At 39.4% G+C, this 13,676-nt stretch overlaps 2 protein-coding genes across 2 annotated transcripts; both read left to right on the top strand.

Annotated features, from left to right (window-relative positions):
- Positions 1-9,037: 9,037 nt before the first annotated feature.
- Positions 9,038-9,973, top strand: LOC118690613 (taste receptor type 2 member 40-like). Its single transcript, XM_036389447.1, has one exon. It carries the CDS (start codon positions 9,038-9,040, stop codon positions 9,971-9,973), a length of 936 nt encoding a protein of 311 aa, XP_036245340.1.
- A 2,094-nt stretch (positions 9,974-12,067) lies between these two features.
- On the top strand, positions 12,068-13,003 carry LOC118685394 (taste receptor type 2 member 40-like). Its single transcript, XM_036380902.1, has one exon. It carries the CDS (start codon positions 12,068-12,070, stop codon positions 13,001-13,003), a length of 936 nt encoding a protein of 311 aa, XP_036236795.1.
- Positions 13,004-13,676: the final 673 nt, after the last annotated feature.

Raw genomic sequence — 13,676 nt, forward strand, 5'->3', positions numbered from 1 at the left:
TTTCAAGAGTGCATGGGATGTTTCAGGAAAGGAAACCTGAGAAACCCTCTCTTTCTTAATGAAGAGCACAGCTCCTTGAATTAGTACATGTTTCAATGGTGCTGTGATGCTAAGAAAGCTGCCTTGCAAGATCTAGTGTGGTGGTGATATTTCTTCTCTGAAGGCAATACATACCATAGTAATATCATATGTTGGATCTAACAGACATTATTTTTGGATTCTCCATACTGTTCTGGAAAAGTATGCTCCGGAGCAGTATTCTGCTGTAGTGGACATTGGGTTTTGAGTTTGCTCAGTAATTCAGTAGCAAAGTTGAGCTGTTATGGAGAGAATTAAGTTGTTAAAACTTTCATTTATTCCAAAATTTGTGTATCTCATAGGAAAAATTTGGATTTATTTCATATAGATGCTGCCTCTCTGACTATAGTCTAGATACACAGGTATAAGACATATTTTATCTGAAGTTATATGATCCACGCTTCAGAAAAATCTGTTTGACTGTTGTTATTAGCTGTTGCAAAGTAATTCAGACACTGTAGTTAGGTATGTTTTCAAGGAGAGTTTCTTGCATCTGTCAGGGTAAAGACATAGCATATTTGCATCTGGTAGCAATAAGGTAGTGAAGCATGTCTTACATTTTCCACGTCACCAATTGGATATGGAAATTTCTTTCAGATTGTGTGCCACAGGACAGTAGCGCTTTCTGTCTGAAAATGACAGTCTGTATGTATATATTTAAGCCTTGAAAAGGTCTGCCTTGGAGAGGATTGCATGATGGTGTTGTAAATACTCTGATAGGTTTTGAATATATAACCTGTAGAGCTTTGGGCATCTTGAGAGCTGAATGTGTGAAGTATTCATGTATACATGAAAATGGTGCTGTTGTTTTTCCTGCTAGCATGTAGGTTTCTTTGAAGACACTTTTATTACCTACAGAAAGCATAGACAAAAAGTTTCCCTGAAAAATTTTTCTAATTACAGAAGCAGGAAGAGGGGCTTGGGGGAGGGAGGGAGGGCAGGGAGGGAGAAGACGTCACAAGTAATCCTTATCAACTCATACCCTTCTTATCTTTAAGGCACATATGACAGCTCTGCTCCCTTGAGTCCACAAATTAGTAAGAGAACCTCTGGCTTTTTTCTCTGGGACAGACACTTTCTCTCCTCTATACAGTGCATTAGCTTCTTCCAAATCTAACTGATCAGCACACTGGAAAAAATATAGTGTTCAGCATGCCTTCCAGCTGTTACACATAAAAATGCTTAACAGCAATTATCTTTTAGATGCCTCTTAGAATTAAATAAACATATGATTCAAAGAAATATGGACATATTAGCGTGTTGGCGTGCATTTGACAGATGTTGTTGCAAGTATTTCTTATGGTAATTTAAAATGGTTAGTATTTCAAATGGTTTGGAATCAAATGCATATTTCAGCAAATTATTTTCCTAATATCTGTCCTGAAGTGAAATTGAATTGGGACTTTGATCTTTTACATCATGTGAATAGTAAATTCCACTGCAACAGTTTGGTAGACTGAAGTTCTGCTGGATGGATTGATATTCCATCTTCAACCTTCTGAAATATATGTGTATCACAGACTGCACGAAAGATTGCTCTTTTAAAAAGAGCATTAGAAAAACATGGTGAGGCAATATTAATGACACTGGCCATCTTGAAAACTCTTGTGAACTTACAAAGAGACTGCACTTAGGTTTAAAAAAATACTTGTTTAACTCAAGCTCTTCTACCTCAAATGGTCCCTGGTGATACTACTACTGAGCAGTGTGAATTGAGGATTAAAATAACATGGAAGAAAATCTCCTTGATATGAAAGACTCTCTGCTGAAGGTTAGTAATAATTTTGGCAACCATCAAAAGCACAAATTTGGTCTGAGGACATCAGAACACTGTAGCACTTGTTCCTTCACTAAAGAAGTTCAGAAAACTGGAGGCAGGATAGCCTGAGAGCCATAATATTCTGTTGTAGATTGGAGGACTGATGACAGGATAAATTCAATTTAAACAACCCAAAATTGGAGCTGTCAGTCAGGGATCTAGCAGAGTGTTCTAACTGCCCTGCAGGTGACAGAGAGAGATCCCTTCTGGGACAAAAGTGCTCTCAGACACTCTCAAATCACACATGCAGATGGGAACTTTTCACCCTTTTATCCACCAAAAACTTTCTCTCTCATCTCGCATCAGTCCATCAGTACACAAACTCAAAGACTCAGAGAATGCCTTGGTTAGAAGGCACCTTTTAAAAATCATCCAGTTCAACCAACCCACCATGGTCAGGCTGCTTAATCTCTGTCCAGGCCTTGAATACTTCTAGTGAGGGGACATCCCCCACTTCCCTGGGCAATCTGTCCTTCCAGCTTTCTGGGACATCTTTATTCAGGAAAAAAAGGACAGAAAAGTCATTGTTACTTCTAACCACAGCCACCAGACTTTAGGTTCAGAGGAGGAAGGAAGAAGGGGAGAGACCAAAGTTTGTAACCACAGATTAGCTCAATGTGTGGCAATTCATTTACCTGGAAAAATTTGTTAAAGACAATGGGGAAAAAAAGAGGAGTAGCCTGACCTCTGTGACTCCTTTGAATTGAAGATTCATCAGTCCACCCATAAGGAAGACTATACTCAAACCTGGGATCCAGGTGGATGGATACAAGATATGTGAACTGGAAGATAGACAGGAAGGGTACCCTTGATGACAGGAAAGAAAAGGAGTTGGTTTCAGGTACTAGGAAAGGAAAGTCTGAGAATGAAGGGTAAGAGGGTAGAGAAGATTAGGCAAGAAAGGCAGGAGAAGCAGTGAAAATAAGAATGGCAAAACCCACTAAAACTGAAACTAAAAACCAGCTTGTTTTTCTCTGTCCTACATGAATGTACATGAGTTTCCCTGATCATAACCCTATCGTACATGAATGCCTTCTATTATTTTCTGTGTTACTTTAATATCTCATTTGTTGCTTCATTGGGCACAACCTCTAAGAATAAATAGCATAATTAGAATCTCACCTCAGGCTATTGTTAAAGATTTTGTGAGTTTTTTGTAGTTACTGTACTAGTGAGAACTTGATTTTTTTTCTCTGCAACAGGGTAAACCTGATATTAAAAAAATATTTTTGCAGTTGTGTATCTCTTTATGCATTCAGACATTCCCTGTGAAACCATTCCGAAACAACCATGAGGCATAGTTTTCCATTCAGAAAAGCAAGTCCTAGCCTCTGAAGCATTTATTTAACATCAAGGAGAGCAAAAAAGAATAAAAGCCTAATCCCTGAATAAGCAGCCACAGGGCCTTGTACTGAGGAGGCATGCTAAGGCATATGAAATATCTGAGTCCAGCAGACTGCCAGGGGGCTTCTCTTACAATTGAGCGTGTATCAGCTCTGTTCTTGCTTCTTCACAGTGCACCTCCTTCCAAAATACGTCCTAGAAAACAATTTTCCATAGCTCTTTAAAGTGCTTGCTATCTGCTCTGTTTTTTACAATTGCTTACAGGCTGATTTAAAGGGATATTTCCCGTAAAACTCCGTTCTGATTCTGAAAAATGACCATAACAAAAATACCCTTTCATATGCAACATAATCAAAAGCTGTGAATTTCACAGCATAAAAGTTATGTCCTGTGCTTTACTGTATTAGTCCTACAGATGTTATTCAGATGAAAGACAACCTTGTGTGAGATGCGGAGTTGTACCTACTTATGGAAAACTCAGCTTAATTGCTATGCTTAGTGACAACAAAATAGAACAAAGCCTTATAACCTAAATTATGTGTGCCAATGTGTGAGGTGAAAACGGCCTTGAATTTCAGAGATTATGGGTCTATCAAGCAGAATTATTTATATTTCCCATGTAGATAATGTTCTTCTGCTGCAAAATCACTTGAATCATGGATGTTACTATGCAATAGCCACTTGACAACAACTCAGATTTATGTCTCCAAATGTGTATTTTAATTGTAATGCTGCAACAAGAAACTATATGGAAGCACAGCATTTACAGCTAAATTTAAAACTATATGAACTTCATGGTCATTCACAATACTTTAGAAGGTATCAGCAAGATATTGTTTTTAAGTATTTTTTTGCTAGAAGTACATCCAACATATCTACCATTAGTTACATCTGTGGACCAGACAGTGAAGTGTCATCAGTCACAAAAATTCTCTTTGGTTCAGCCCCTAAATCTGCTGTCCTCATTTGTGGTTTAGATCCAATTTAGATACTAAAGCTCTTCATATACTTTGCAATATCACAAAGTAATGCTTGTGAAATAAAAAAAAAAAAAAAAAAACAACCAAAAAACCTAAAATTACCTCATCTCTTCTAAGCAGAACACTAAATTTCTTTCTTCTGTATTTCCACCACAGTTTCATTTTATGTCTCCTCTTCTTAGCCTTTTCATCTTCCTCAGTATTTCCAGTTATTGTCGTGTGCTTCAGAAGTTAAGGCTTAAACTTAGAATTCTGGGATTCCAAGTTCCATTTTGTATCTTTGATTCTGTTGTAATATGTGGTTTTTAGTCATCAGGTAACTTGCCATTGCATCTGTAAAGTGGAATTGTTTGCTTTGGCCGGCAACGTGGCGTATTTTGAATTGAACTAAATAATTTCCTGTGTCACTATGAGGTATTATTAAGTACCAAACACTTTAGTTCACCAAACAGTCAAATTAGTTGGGATTTTCTCCCAGACTGATGAAATGGAAAGAAATGTATTTTTAGTAGATTTCTATATAGTTAGATGAATAAGCTTTGCTTTCATTCTCTTCTCTTATCCAAGGCAGAATCAGCTTCCCCTGTGACTCTCCAGAATCTTCTTGTTCAAACTCTTTTTAAAAGTTTGTAATGAAAATATACAGGGTTTTTTTTTCCCCTCTAAATTTTAAGACTAATTGTAAAAAGGATCTGGCTTTGTAATTATGAAACCAGCCACTCCTTGCCCTCTTCACAATGCACTTTAACAGTTTATTCCTGTATCTTCAGAGTTATTTTTTCATGTTTGTTAGTCCTTTTGCAGATTTCTTCTTTCTAAACTAAAAAAGGCTGTTGTTTCCAATTTTTATAGTTCTGAAATACAACCTTATTAGAGCCACATACAAGAGTACAATGCCTTAATTTATGCAACAAAAATTTTTGGTTGCATCTCCCAGTATGGCATCTATTTTTATTACTGCTTTCTTCACAAATTTATATATGCATGTGTTTATTCATCTCTGTAGGCATTTGTCCCTATTTTATCAGATTGCATCTCCAACTTGCCAAAATGATTTTGAATTCTGAATCTGTCTTCCAGAACTTTGTGGTCAGCCTAAGCCTGGTGTTGTGTGTAAATTCAGTAGTGTCCAGTCACCAGAAAAATAAAATTCCCCCCAAATACTGGATACAATATTCCAGATACCAACTTAAAAAACTGTTAAGGAAGAGAATCACTTAATCTACTGGCTGTGCTTCTGGTTAAACCAGATTAGAGTGCTGTACACTGTATACTTATTCTCTAGACATTTACTGAACTATTTTATGTACTAAGCTCCCCATCTACTGTGGTAGTTAATTCTGATTTCTTTGTCAAGCCCTTGGAATCTACTTGTGTTGAATACTGCTGATATAATTAATTTTACCACCAGATGATAAAAAGGCGGGACTGGGATGGACTCATTGATAAAGTTCCCAGGTACTGCTATGGTGAGTATAGCTAGGGGCTCTACACTTCTTTTGGAGTTTTGGCTGCTGAGTTTCAGAGCCAACTTCCACAGCACAGCTGACTGACCTTAAAACAGATTGCTGGAAGATGCCTCGGGAGGGCTCAGCCCCCTCTCATTTTGGGAGCTGCTTCTAAGCTGGGTGCTCACCCTTGCTCTCTGACTGAGTTGTGCTGCAGCTTTGCCTGAGTCTTTCCACCTGCCTAGCTGTCCTGGATATTGATCCTGGTCTACAAACTGGAATTACTGGCTTGATCTTGGACATGCTGTATCACTATGGACACATCTGGTATGACTGGACAGTTGGCTGACCCATCACAGAGCTTCTCAGCTATCCTTGCTTATAGGAGGTGGCACTGCATGCTTGACAGTCCTGTCCTTGACTGCCTTGTGGTGATGCTGCCTTTTTGGATCTCATTTCTTTATGGAACAGCTCCTCCTGCTGCTCCTTGACATGATCATTGTAATCTATGCTTCAACCATAATTCTCCCTTGTGGGCTTACGTGGTGGTGAGCAGCTTTTGAAATAGTTGACTACTAGGCTTCTATAGTAGCCTTTCTATAAACTGTGTATGGGGATATATACGTACTTTGTTAGTTGACTCCATGAGGATGGGGTGTTCAGGTTCAGCCAGCACCCAGCTGATGTTGATTTTGATTCCTGGGGGGACATTCTGGAAGACAGCCTGAGAGACCTTTGTCTCCATCTGCGCCATGAACTCGGACTGGGTGCCTGACAACCAGTATCAAGGGAGTAAGGCTGCAAAATGCAATGGAGCACCTTCTTCTTAGGTGCTGGTGACCAGAATGTGATATGGTGACAGTGACAGGCATGAGATCACTGCATAGAACCTTAAACTGACCCTTTTCAGGTCAAAATGTGTTACTTCCTGCTGTTCCACCAAAGTGCACAGCACAATATGATCCCAGGAACTGGATGGTCATTTTTCACAGGGTGAAGGAATTATCTACCCATCAGCAGTTTCCTTTGACCCTTCCTCGAGAAAAAGATTGCTCCAGTACTTTCTAGATAATTCCTGAGCATGAGCATAACTGAGAATAGAGCAGCAGAATCAAATCCAGCACCTGGAATGGCAACAGTGTCACTCAGATTGTCAGACCATTGCTAGATAGTGTAGGCTTGGCTTGGCTTGGCTTGGCTTGGCTTGGCTTGGCTTGGCTTGGCTTTTGAGGTCTGCAGTGAGTAGAGGCACGAGTCACCCTGGGTCTCTTAGCCATGGAAACAAAGGTCATTCCCTGGTGTGGGTTACCAGGATAATATAAAGTTGCATGAAACAACTGCAAGTTCTGTAGTTTGTTGCATATGAGATGAATTGCAATTTAGTAATAACTCTAAATTTAGAATTATTTCTGTAAGCAGTTTGCTGACTGCAAACTGTATCAAATTCTCTAATTTTACAACATTAGGAGGGTACTGTAGTATGTAATTAACTACAAACAGACATTGTTCCAATGTTACATAATTTCATTAAATGTTTAACCTATCCTATTGAAACATCTCCAGCAGAGACTGTATTTATGCTATTTGTTTATATCTATACTTGCTATTCTACTTAATTAGATTCTGTCATGTATGGGCTGTACTGCTACAAGTGGATGAATCTGTTATCCTGATGATGTGTGGGTGCTACAGCTCTGTTTTCTTGAAGTCAAGCTAGGGAGTGAGACTGAGCAAATACTCCTTGGGCAGGTATCCCTGCCTGTAGTGGGGAGGTTGGAACTAGATGATCTGTAAGGTCCCTTCCAACCCAAACCATTCTATGATGGTATCACCCTGTGGTCCATAGAAGAACACACAAGCACATACAGTCAGACTATTCAAGCACACAGCTGGCCATGCAGATCACATGGCCAGGAAGTACTTGAAAATTTTACTTTGAGAATGCTTTGAAAATTTAGCTAATGTCACTATGAAGCCATCAGAATTAGCAAGATATTTAAAATCTAAGCATCCAGAGCACAAAGACAAACCCCTACAATCTTTTCAGTCATGTTTCAGGCCATAATTCAGTACTTTACAAAATTTCACCAAACTTAATGACAAATGTGTAGAGAAGCCTCCTTTGAAGTTTCTTGCTTCACAGCAAAAGAAAAAATGTCACATAGGACCAGATAAACACTTATTCTTCCTGCCATAAAAAGTAAAAATGGCTGGGATAATACACAGAAAGCTATAGAGAAAATACACCAAAAGCAATAGAGCAGCAAACTAAAATGGATTCTGTTGTCAGCAAACACTGTCAGAAGACACATAGAAAATACTGCTGAAGGCTTGAAGAGACAAGTATCAGCACAAATTACATAGTGGAAGAGGATTCCTGAGTGGATGAAAGTATAAATGTTTCTAAAATGCCTCAGATTAAGGTATTTGACAAATTCTGTTTCAGTAGTGAAATAAATGAAGAGCAATCTTCTGTAATCCACTGAAGGGAAGATTTACCACAGAAGCTGTATTCTCCACAGTAAATTATTTATTTAATAAAAATATTTTCTGGAAGAGCTGTGCAAGTGTAAAGACCAGTGGAACAGCTGCTTTGATTGGCATAAGAGAAGGATAGGGTGGTAGGGTTATGTAGTCATCAGTACACCTGGAATTCATTCACTGCAATGTTCATAGATGAGTTATTACAGCTAAGAAACTGGAGCCAGACCTGCAAAAGTTGCTACAGGATGTCAAGAGTTTGGTTTACTTCATAAAAACAAGAACTTGAAATATTAGAACCTTTACAATACTGTGCAATGACAGGGGAGAGACGATGAAAATCCTTTATACCTGTGAGGGGTTGACCTTGATTGGCTGTCGAATGCCCACCAAGCCTATTAGCAGATACTTGAATACATCTGATAAGGACCTGCTTCAGTATTAGAAGAGGCCACAGAGATTACTCTCATAAACAAAGAAGACATGACAGTGCAAGACAGGGAGAGATTAAGGTTTAAGATATTTTTAAAAAACCAAATCTAAGCATGTAAAGCAGGACATTGGATAGATTAGTGCAAATCCACAGTTCTAGAAACCCCAGCTGAGCTGCTCCATAACTTTACAATGCAAATCCTTCCACAAAAATGAAACCTATGTAATTGAATCTTGACCCCATTTGCATGCTTAGACCAAGCAGCTGAGACATCAACCCAGAAAACAAGATGTAAAATAGCAGAAATATTAAATGACATTAGGATACTTCTGCCCCTGAGATAAATAGGTGAACATTGCCCATAACAGCTCCTTGGAATTGGAGTGCCTGCCAGATCTAAGGCTTTCAGGAGCCCAGTGGAAGCTGAGTAATAATCACAAGCTCTTCAGTTGCAATGATGACATCTTTTGCTCTCCTTTGTCTGTCAATTGCCATAATTGAATGCATGGCAGGAATACTGGGAAATGGAATTATCTTGGCTGCCAGTTCATTGAGCTGCATTGGGAGCAAAACATGGCCCCCATACGATATGATCATGATCTCGCTGAGTTCATCTAAATTCATTTTGCAGTCATGGAATACACTGGATTACTTAATGAATATATTTTATGAGCCCTTCTTTTACACAGAAAACCTGCTAACAGCTACCAAGATAATGTTTACATTTCTGAGCTACTCCAGCCTCTGGTTTGGAGCCTGGCTTAGTGTCTTCTATTGCATCAAGGTTGCCAGTTTTACACAGTCTTTCTTCATCTGGCTGAAACTGAGAATTGCCAGGCTGGTGCCCTGGATGCTGCTCACATCATGGCTCTGCTCCTTCATAGCCGCAATCTCCTTCGCCTGGGATGTCTACGGTGTGCACAAGAACATCACCGCTCCTTCATCCATGACAAACTCTTCAGCATGGACAACCACAAGGAATGACAGCTTTGGTTTATTAATTCTTCCTTATAATGCTGGTATAGGTATGCCTTTAATACTGTCTGTTGTTTCAAGTGTCCTGCTGATTTGGTCTCTGTGGATACACACCAGACGGATGCAAAATAATGCAAGTGGTTTCAGAGATCCCAGCTTAGAGGCCCATATGAAAGCCATCAAGTCAGTCTGCTCCTTCCTTTTCCTTTACATTATATATTTTATTTCTGTTCTTATCATCGTATTCAAGGTTTTTTCACCTTTAAGCAATGGAGACTCAATCTGTGTTGTTTTAATGGCTGCCTGCCCTACAGCACACACATTGGTCTTAATTTGGAGCAATCCCAAATTTCAAGAGCTGCCAGCTAGGATTTGGCACCACACTAACTGTCATGTCAGAACTGCATCCATGTAAAAGACAGTGCCTTAGCCTGGACTTTCTAGTTTAGATCCAGAACAATTAAATTGAAATCATCAGATGCATAAATAATAGATGTTGGAATGAGTAGTTTAGGGCCTTGATCAGCAGTCAATAGGAAGGTGGGAATTTGCTTTATGTGGATGTCACTCTTGTTAACAATCATTGTGTATGTTGTCTATTATCGGCTGTACTTTCCTTGGAAATCACCACAGTTTCCCTAAGACAGCAGAAAAACAGGGCCAAGACTCAGACTAGAATGGAATCTCTTGGAATGCTTGAGGTTACAATACCTGATACAAATAGAATAGACATGTTTAAATTAAGCACAGACATGGACACATTCTGCAAATATAAGGCTTCAATGCAGTTTCTGGTTACTAAAACCTTCTAAAGAGGATTCTGAGGAATTCCCAATATTTTCAGAATACCTGAATATTTTCATCGTTTTAAAATCTGGTTGAACTGTAGTAAAATATTTCCTGATCCTAAAGGTGTCTATAACATTCCAACGTGGTTTAAGAAAGAATGACATGGCCTTTTTGAGATTCCTCCTCTTGCTGAAAGAGTGATCTGTGTCACTGCATTATTGTTACGTCAGAACTGGAGCTTCATGACTCTTTTCCAACTGCATGGCGATGTTACATACTTGTAAAGTAATTGACACTGAAACATACATGACTTGAGCTTTGTGTTCAGTAAGCCCATCCTGGGTCAATGTGTCTGGTTTGGATGCTGCCAGTCTGTTTGAAGCAATGTACCTGTAATTGAGCAGAGTCTGTGCCTGAATTGTTTTATTTTACAAATTAATAAATACCAAGTCAAAGAATAACTTGAGATGGAGTCTTCCTTTCCCTCATGACAGAAACTGGGCCCCAGGTGACAGCACTGGCTTCCATGAACATTTTGTATGCCATTTTACAGACATGCTGAAAGTTGAGCCCATGGCAATGGCACCCTGACGTGCCATTGTCAGCACCGTGCATTGTCACCATGCTGGTTCCAGCCCAGCACCATGAGACACCCGTGTTGGGAGGGTTGGTCCATCCTCTGCCCTTCCCTGCTCTCCCTTCACCGGCCTGCAGGAACAAACCTCAGAGCTCTCTGACCACACCAACAGGCAAAACACGTGGGCTGTGCTCAGCCCACAATCTGTGTGTGCTGTCCCGCTCCTGCCTGAGCTCTGAGGCACACGGCTGCTCAGCAGGGACACCCTGAACAGCTGCTCTCACACAATTTGGTTTAATGTTCCCTTATTCCACATTCCTCAGGCACATGAGATTCAAAAGCAGTTCTTGTGCTATTTTCCAACCTCTATAAGTACATCTTCCCTCCAAAGCTTCCTTTCCATAAAATTAAATCAAGTGGTTACCAGTTCTTTAGCGTACGTTTGGAAATCTAAGAGGGAAAGCCAACAGAAATATTGGAAAGCACCTCATAAGGTCAGTCTTCTGGGAGACCTTTCTGTCTGTAAGTGACCAGCTAACCAACTATACTCATATTAATAAAATATCTTCAACACATATTATATACACCAACTACAAAATCCCTCTGTTCTATTGAAAAATTAGAATGATTTAATATGTCCACACACAAAAGAAAAACACAATAATCCTCTTTGCAGGACAAATTTGAAAATGTCTGATAAAGAGAAGAGGTCATGTCAAGTATGTCTCAGAAACTCTGAAGAGATAACAGTGCAACAAAGGGAGACATTAGGTCATCACCTATAAAATACAAATCTAGACATGTAAAGATGTACACCAGACACTGGACTGCAAATCCACACTTGTAAACACCACAGTTCACCTGCTCCAAAACCTTTCCAATGCAAATTCTTTCAGCAAAATGAAAACCATGTAATTGAATCTTGACCCCATTTGCATGCTTAAACAAATCAGCTGAGCTACCAACCCCTAAAACCAGAGGTAAAACAGCAGAAGTGTTAAATGACATTAGGATACTTCTGCCCCTGAGATAAATAGGTGAGCATTGCCCATAACAGCTCCTTGGAATTGGAGTGCCTGCCAGATCTAAGGCTTTCAGGAGCCCAGAGGAAGCTGAGTAATAATCACAAGCTCTTCAGTTGCAATGATGACATCTTTTGCTCTCCTTTGTCTGTCAATTGCCATAATTGAATGCATGGCAGGAATACTGGGAAATGGAATTATCTTGGCTGCCAGTTCATTGAGCTGCATTGGGAGCAAAACATGGCCCCCATATGATATGATTGTGATCTCGCTGAGTTCATCTAGAATTACATTGCAATGCTGGATTATACTGGATTTATTCTTAACTATATTTTGTGAACCCTCCTATTGTGAAGAAAATATATTTGGATTTATCAAGACAGGCTATATGTTTCTGAACTGTTCCAGCCTCTGGTTTGGAGCCTGGCTTAGTGTCTTCTATTGCATCAAGGTTGCCAGTTTTACACAGTCTTTCTTCATCTGGCTGAAGCTGAGAATTGCCAGGCTGGTGCCCTGGATGCTGCTCACATCATGGCTCTGCTCCTTCATAGCCGCAATCTCCTTCGCCTGGGATGTCTACGGTGTGCACAAGAACATCACTGCTCCTTCATCCATGACAAACTCTTCAGCAAGGACAACCACAAGGAATGACAGCTCTGGTTTATTAATTCTTCTTTATAATGCTGGTGTAGGTATGCCTTTAATACTGTCTGTTGCTTCAAGCATTCTGCTGATTCAGTCTCTGTGGATACACGCCAGACAGATGCAAAATAATGCAAGTGGCTTCAGGGATCCCAGCTTAGAGGCCCATATGAAAGCCATCAAGTCAGTCTGCTCCTTACTTATCTTTTATGTTACATATTACATAGCTTTCACTTTTCTTTTATTCGATTTGTTTTTGCATTTTAACACCCCAAAATCCATATGTATAACTGTAATGGCCGCCTGTCCTACAGGACACTCCATAGTCTTAATTTGGAGCAATCCAAAATTTCGAGAGCTGCCAGCTAGGATTTGGCAGCACATCAACAGTTCTGTCAGAATTACATCCATGTAAAAGATCATGATTTATCCTGGACTTTCTAGTTGAGTTGTGAGTGAACTTATTTTAAACCATAAGAGTTATAAAGTAATAGAAACTGAAATGGGTAGATTAGATCACTAATCTGGAGTTAAGAAGAATGTGAAAATTGTCTCCTATTTACTCTTCTTTCCTTGAAAATCACAGTTTCTCTAAGACAGCAGAAAAAAAAGGCCAAGATTCAGACCAGACTGTAATCTCTCTTCAAATGCTTAAAGTTACTAATTCATTATACAAACAGATCTGACCTGCTTGATCACAAGCATGCTCATATTTAATTTGGGAATATGATGCTTGAATGCTGTTTCTGGTTAATACAAGCTCCTAAAGATGATGCTGAAGAATTCCCAATAAGATGGGAATATCTTACTCATAATATTTCACTACTGCTGAATTGTAGAAAAAAAAAGTTATAGACTCTAAAACTGTTTTTAAAACTCCGGCAAGGTTCAGTATGAAATGACATAGCCTTTTGAGCTTCCTTGCTCTTGCTGAAGTAGTGACCTGTGTCTGTGTTCCCAGTGAAATGATGCAGTGGAGGACTCACCAAAGTCCTGTGGTCATAGGTAATAGGAGAAGTCTCAATACATTCTTGGTACATTAGGACTGGAGCTTCTGAATCCTTTCCAGCTGCACTGGGAATTTATTT

This window comes from Molothrus ater, chromosome 2, assembly GCF_012460135.2.
Source record: "Molothrus ater isolate BHLD 08-10-18 breed brown headed cowbird chromosome 2, BPBGC_Mater_1.1, whole genome shotgun sequence".
Taxonomy (NCBI): Eukaryota; Metazoa; Chordata; class Aves; order Passeriformes; family Icteridae; genus Molothrus; species Molothrus ater.